Source organism: Sander lucioperca, chromosome 17, assembly GCF_008315115.2.
Source record: "Sander lucioperca isolate FBNREF2018 chromosome 17, SLUC_FBN_1.2, whole genome shotgun sequence".
In the NCBI taxonomy this organism is placed as follows: Eukaryota; Metazoa; Chordata; class Actinopteri; order Perciformes; family Percidae; genus Sander; species Sander lucioperca.
In genome coordinates, this window is record NC_050189.1 from 4,761,746 (window position 1) to 4,769,470 (window position 7,725).

Sequence of the window (7,725 nt, forward strand, 5' to 3'; positions counted from 1 at the left end):
CAAATCTCAAACTGTGTTTTTAAGAATCCTTAGACTCTCTGGGATAATTTAGTCCTGATTTGACAAGTTTAGAAAAACGGTGAAATCTCCCTTTATTGTGTTCTCATAAAGACAATAAAGCTTTCACAAATCTAAAAGTGTGTTTTAGACATAATTAATAATTTACCTTAATGACTAACACTCATTCAATACAGTAAGAGGTTCAAAAAACGGAGGATCAGTCACTTAGCAATGTAAATTATGTTTCCCTGCTGAATCGGACAGTTTTAAGTTCCCCTTAAATTTCCCCTTAACTGCCGAATCGGAAGCTGCGAATCGGATGCCAACTTCTGTCGTGTTAACCTATTTGCTGTCGTGTTTTCATATTTGCCGTCGTGTTTTCCTATTTGCCGTCGTGTTTTCCTATTTGCTGTTGTGTTTTCATATTTGCCGTCGTGTTTTCCTATTTGCCGTCGTGTTTTCATATTCGCCGTCGTGTTTTCATATTTGCCATCGCGTTTTTCTTATTGCTGTTGTGATTTGCACTTCAGGGCCACCGTACCCCTCCCTCCCTCCAGGGCGCTTTCAGCTCAGTTCTCTTCCTGTTTTGGTAGGAGTTCGTGAAGAAGAGGACAGCTGCAGACCTCCACAGTCATTTTTCACGTTACATCCGTCCAAATCCACAATCGGAGAACCGCCACACGTCGTGAGCATCACATCATCACACCACACAACATGGACTTCTCTATCCGTGCAGCTAACGTGGAGGACTGCAAGGACATCGCGCGGATGATTGTGGTGAGCGGAAACGTGTAGTGCAGCTGTAGGCTATATGACTCGGAAGACATTGGGTTGCCTATATGACTCACGAGCTTACGTCAGTAGATACGTCAAATACACGATATAGCGGTTATTAGATCATTAAGATGTTATTGTATCAATATATTATGCCTGCGGTTTTATTAGAGTGCGCATCAGATATGCATCCATTTGGTATAGGCTAACTGACAGTAATTTAGGTTAAGGAATTGTGATATTTCACAGTAGTGCAAACTGATGTTATTTGTATTTATTTTTCACAGGAGTTGGCTGAATATGAGAAAGTCGCAGATCATGTAAAAGTCACTCAGAGAGGTACTGTATTAACAGCTGTGCTAAAAATAATCTGTTAAAATAATATGTACAGTTCTCTGCTTTGACCTCATGTATACATTTATTTAACCTTCATTAAAAAAAACGATGAAATCCAGAGCTTTTGATGATATCACATGATCTTCCTTAGCAGACGGACTTTGTCCAGTTGAATTTAGACACCGAAATGTCCCATTTTTGAGCAATTTAGGACTTTTTTCGTTTGCAATTTTATTTTTCTTTATTTACAAAGATTATGTGATGTGATATGAACGAAAGCTCCAGAACAGCTACTAAATTGACCCTGTGAAATTTTTGCTGCTCTTATCGAGGTATAGATAGATAGATAGATAGATAGATAGATAGATAGATAGATCTAATGATACGTTCAATATAAACTTTTACACCAACACAAACAATTTCATGACAATCAAAAAGAGATTGTGATACAATCAAAAGCTACTAAATTGACCTTGTTTTGAGGTTCTTTTGCCAACTTTCACAGTAGTTTCAAACCACATCATCACAATCCACATGGTGTCATTTAAGAGACCATGGGATGTCTGACCTTACTTTCAGGAAAAACTATCACCAGCATATCACATATAATCTTTTTTGTATTTTATATGCAGACTTGGAGCAGGACGGCTTCTCCAAGAACCCGTTCTTCCATGGGATTATCGCTGAGGTGCCAGAACAGCACAAAACCAAAGAAGGTGAGGGGGAAACCATCAAAAACACTGTTAACTTCACTACTGTTACAAGCAATCGTATTTGTGGGAGCTATGGAGTTGTACACATCTTCATTCTCATACAAACAAAAAAAAAAAAGATCACAAAACAGTAATGCAACAGCAGGTAGATTTATCACCTCTCTAACACCTGTTTGGACTGTGACCAGAAGTACAACATTTATAAGTTGTCAACACAGAAATTCCACTTTTTCTGTACTATGCAATTCAAGATTCAGATATCTGACTTTATACTGAGGAATGGCTGCCTGTGTAAGTGTGTTTGACTTACACCATGACTCTGATAATCGAGCACATTAATATCCATATAGCTTCTCAACCAATCGCCTGACAGGATGCAGATTAGCTTCTGGCAGCTAGAATCAGCCTAATAACCACATTGACCGAAATGAGGAAAGACAAATATCCGTTGTGATTTCTACCAGTTAAAAAGATGCTAGCATGTGATTGACATCTTGAAATCCAGCAGCTACAATTATCAAATTATAGCAACATGAACAACAAGAATGTACTGAATTCCCTGCATTGTTGGACAACAAATCCATTTTGGAATCTCTCTTTTGCTGCTTTCTGACACTACAAAATAATAGTACGTGAATTGCATACTATTTCCGGTAAAATATTACAGTATGCAATACTGGACACTACGCCTGCATAAATAACCCACAATGCAATGCGATAGTAACAACAACGTTCATAACAGACAAACGGACAGAAACCGAGGCGCTCTGTAACGTCAATAACACTCAATTTACATGTCTACATATTTAAACGACTGTTGGTCTAGTTATTCACCTCTTTCAGTAATTTTAACATTAAAAGACGATGCCGGCAGAGCCGAGGTCGGCAGGGGTTACCATGGTTAGTGTCTTCAACGGCAAGGAGGCTTTCAGGAAGTGACGTTGAAAATTATAGCTTAGTGCGTCCGAAAAGATACACACTACTGTTTATTTACACAAAAGTATGTTGACCGATAGTATACATATTGAGTATGTAGTGCAGAGTATGCGATTTCGGATGCAACCTTACTCTACGCGCACTAAAGCATCTTTAAGCTAAAAGACGGCCAAATAAAATCATGAAATACTGTTTTAAAATCATCAACCAGAAAAACTTTGAGAAGTTGAACTAAAAGTCTAAAGTTTAAATATTTTGTTTAACACATTTATTAATTGATTTGTCATGTGTAACAGACTTATTGTAGACACAACATTTACCCTTCACCCTCCCCCACTACAACAACATTACATTATTATTAACAAACGCTCAAGAACAGTACAATGAAATCAATTCAAAAACTAAAAATGTTTAGGGAATGATATGCAGTTACAGTATATCCTGAAAAGAAACATATGCTGTGAATATGTATTGTGATATGACAAATACTTAGTAGAAAAATACCTATAGAATAAACACACAAGTTTTATGCTGCTTTTAAAAGTTGATTACTGTTACTCAAATCACCTGCTCACTACCATTTCCTGGTGCATTGTAGGGCTGAACGATTTTTGAAAATAATCTAATTGCGATTTCTTTCCCAAATATTGCGATTGCGATTTGATAATTTTTTTAAGCTTTGTCTTCTGTATTATTCAACAAAGACAAACAATAAATCATTTTATAGTATGAACACACAATTACACACTAGACAGTTAAAAAAGTAAAAATATAGTATATACACACACACACACACACACACAGTATTTTTTTTTTACAGTGCACAGAGAGGAGCTGCCTCCAGCCCCTCCCCCTCGTGAAGTTGCGTGCTGCCGTGTGCACTTGCTCAGAGAGGCTATCGTTACGTTAGCTAGTTGCTGGTGTTCTTGCCGTGGGATTAACTGTACTAATAAAACCGTTGAAACACCGCGGCCGCGCTGCTGTGAAAGCTCCCCGAACGTCATTTATCAGAGTCTGGTTGTTACCCCTCTCAGTGGCAGCTCCTCCACTCCATATCTTTATAACGGAGCTAACCGCTAACCAGAGCTAACCGGAGCTAACCGCTAATCAGAGCTAGCTAATAGTTGCCAACCGAGCCTTCAGTTCTGCGTGTCTGTATCCATTAACTGCACGTATGGACTCGAACCAGAATAAAACCCTTCATTTTATTAAAATGGCTGTAAAAGTTTTAAACTACAACTCAGAGTTGTTTGAATGACAGAAATCAGCTCAAGGTACAGTGTAGCGTTAGCGTGCTAAGTTGATGCTTTCTCTGCGGAGTGCAGACTGATTTGCTCTCGCGAGTCATGTGACCAAATCGCAGCCTTTGCGATTAGGAAATCGCGTTTTAACATATCGCGATATTATCGCAAATGCAATTAATCGTTCAGCCCTAGTGCATTGATTTCACATTTTTTCTTTTTCTTTCAGGCCATACGAAGATAGGATATGCACTTTATTTTTATTCCTACAGCTCATGGTCGGGCAGAGCCATTTATATGGAGGACTTGTACGTGATGCCTGAGTTTAGAGGTACAGTGCACAGTCTCAAAAATGTCATTGTTTTTATGGAGTCAATATAATTTGTGAAAATGGCCTAAAGAGAAAAACTTTCTCAAGTAATCCATGGTATCTGTCTTCCAGGGAAGGGCATTGGTAAAGCGCTTATGAGTAAGGTAGCTCAGGTGAGTAAAACATCAATCCATAATTTGACTGGGCAAGACATGGACATGTACTGTATACGTTAAACCATGGCTGTTCTCTCTCTCTCTACAAAGAAAAGCCTAATCCTTTATTGATCCCCAGAGGGGAAATTCGGGAAAGGAGGTTTTGCAACATAATGCATAACATGTCTTGGAACTTGCATAAATCCCTTATATCAGCACAGCAGTACTCATGTCTGTCTTCCTGCTCCTGTAGCTGGGCCTGGCTGCCGGCTGCAGCCAGCTTAACTTCACCGTCCTGAACTGGAACAAACCATCTATGGACTTTTACCTCAGCCAGGGCAGCTTCGACGTCACGGCTGACATGGGCTACCACTGTATGCGCTGCGATGGAGAGGCGTTGGAGCGCCTGGCCCAACCCTAAGCTAACACTGGGCTCATGACAGCATGACCTTTGCAACCATACGGTCACAGAGTGCAGGGATAGAGCACCACTCATTGGCCCCGTTCCAAAACTTGACAATGACAATCGATAAGCCAATTTCACAAAGGGCAGATTATTTAAATAATTGACTGTTTGTTAAGCCCCGCCCCCCTTAGTTACTGTTATTACGCCTATCAAGTTTTTCAAGCTAGCACAGCATATATGCAGTTTACAATAATAATGGGGGATTTACAATTACATGTTTTTTTACAATTACACAATATGTCATCTATTTCACATGGAGGTAAACAAAAGCAGGCTTCTCATTTATAGCATATGACAATGTCAATTTTGTCGGCTGAAATGACAACTGGCAGATTTTATTAACTGCAGTTAGCTAGCATTAGCTAATTAGCCAACTTTTGATGCTTCCCAGCTGACTCTCTTTAAATGAGTCCTGTAAAAAATATGTACACATGATGGCTACATACATATTTTAATGCTAAAAGACTGAGGCTTATGCTATATGTCCAAGCAAAAAGTCAGTCGACGAGATTTGCTGGAGCGAAAATCAAATCCAATAATGAGCAGGATAGAGATGCTAATGTTAGCCTAAACTCTGACATAGCAGTATTTTGGCTCCCACACAGTCGATGTTCCAGCCCAATTTAACTTGTATTAACACAAAATAACATAATAATGCAGTTAACTAATTATATGCTCCTTGGCTTTAAAATAATGCTCAGTTACTACTGGTAGTAAGCTAGTCAGCCAGATATGCAAATGTTTGCAGCTTACATTGGTGTTTTTGGTTTTGGTACGGCTAAAAAATTTTTTTTTAAAAAACCCTCCAAACTCTGTATATACGAGGTATCTTACTACAGCCTCACGCACACCGCTTCAACCTGCTGTGCCTTGTTCCTGTTTGAAGAAGGGTTTAGCAAACAGTCAATTGGGTTATTATTTAGTAAGTCAAGGATGCAGTTTTAAGTATTGGAATGGGGCCTATACGCAATACGTTTAGAGGCACTAAAATCTGTGTTTTGTGTTTTTCCCTTGTGATATGGTATGACCCAGAGCATTTTTGATTTGGGTGTTAAATAGATCAAATAACCTAACCTCTCTTGTGAAAAAATATAAAATATATGGACATGAGAAAGGTCCGACAGGAGTGTGCGTGTGTGTGGGGGGTTTTTAGAGAAAGTCTTAACACACAATCATCTAGAATTGAAATATTTTCTTTTTGCACAAAAATCCATAAAAACCTAATGCATTGCAAAGCCAAGATGTATGTTTCATTGTACTGTATGGCTGTTGAAAGGAGTGAGTTTATGGTAAGTTATCCCTTTAAATTATTATAAACTATGACAACCAAAGAGTCAGTCATCTCTCCCCTTGTCTTCCAGATGAGTGCTATAAAGCTGTTGTAAAGTACAATGTTGGTATTTGCAATGTTTCATTTACTTTTAAGCTATGTGTGCAATAATGGATGGAATTATGAAGTAAAGGAATCAGTTGAACCTAAACCTACTTCCATGCCATCAGACAAAAACGATCCATCTGCTGGAATTTAAAAAGTAAAAGTCTTGGACTGATACAATTTAAATACAAAAGACAAGAAAGCATATTTAACCGTTTAGTTAGCAGGGTGTGTATAATATATATATATATTGTGGTTACTGCACTGTGAAACTGTTAGTATAAGTATAAAAACAACCATGTTAATGTATTAGGCTCATTTCCACAACTGTGGTGCTGTTAAGGTGTCTAAAGGGCCTAAGTGTGTTACCCAGTTATCATTCACATGGCAAGATATTTCCGATATGTTTTCAAATGGTACATGCATTGATGTTTTTTTCTGCCAGCAGAGGCATTTGTTTTAATGTGTTAATGTGTCTGATTTTGTCTCTGAAACGGTTGAAAATAAAGACGATCATAGTTGGGTGGAAACCTTGTGAATCCAAAGCTTTTAAGTAACATCGTGCATTTTAGACCTCATCCAATGAGTTTTTAAAGGACTTCATGAGATCATATAAATTCTCTCAACCAAAAATGGATTCACAGGTTTTTCACGTGACCAGCAAAGTGTTGAGGCCACAAAAAAGCACCTTTAGTGTCATTTGCTGTAAAAGAAATCCAGATACATTAGAAACCACCCATAGCAGTGTTACATTTAGCCTAGAACCCATAGCTTTCCCTTATTATAAGGTTTAGGTGCAGCACCTTAGCCATTTTGGGGAGCACCTAAGCTGAATGAATGAAACTAAAAGTTTTCTTAGATCGAATGACTGTAGTTGGACTTCTTTAGCAAAGTTTTGTCTTTAAGCTTTTTGAGTATTATTTATTTATTTATTTATTTATTATCTGCTTATTATAGCTTTTCCAATGTTTTAAACACAGATATGCTAGTAATAAAAACGGTCCAAAATGATGTAAAAAAGAAAATTGCATTAAAAAAAAAAAAAATTGAAACACGTTACATTTTCTTGAGGAAGGATGCCTAAACCCCCGCCAAATACGTGCACTTAAGTCTTCCAAAAAGCTAGGTAAACATTAGTATCGAAGTAACGAGTATCCGGTACGGATAAAGCACTTTTGCCGAGTACAAGTATTATACGAGTAATACGAGTCAATATCTGTGCTCGGATTGAATAAAAATCCTCATTGGGTAGTTGACTGTGTCTGCGTTCTGTGATAGGCTAGTCGTCACAGCGCCCCTCCCCTACACACATACAGATTTATTGTGTTGCTGTGCCCTGCTCTGCTCACTCACACGGAACATCTCTCTCTCTCTCTCGCTCTCTCGCTCTCTCGCTCTCTCTCAGGTTCGCGGGTCTTT

General features: G+C 38.4%; 1 protein-coding gene across 1 annotated transcript; it reads left to right on the top strand.

The window, feature by feature from the left end:
* The first annotated feature begins 548 nt into the window (after positions 1-548).
* On the top strand, positions 549-6,836 carry si:dkey-19b23.15 (diamine acetyltransferase 2). The gene is made up of 6 exons (XM_031289826.2): positions 549-777; positions 1,062-1,113; positions 1,743-1,826; positions 4,230-4,331; positions 4,443-4,483; positions 4,719-6,836. The coding sequence occupies exons 1-6, from the start codon at positions 715-717 to the stop codon at positions 4,884-4,886; spliced, it is 510 nt and encodes a 169-aa protein (XP_031145686.1). The 5' UTR covers positions 549-714; the 3' UTR covers positions 4,887-6,836.
* The last annotated feature ends 889 nt before the right edge of the window (positions 6,837-7,725 follow it).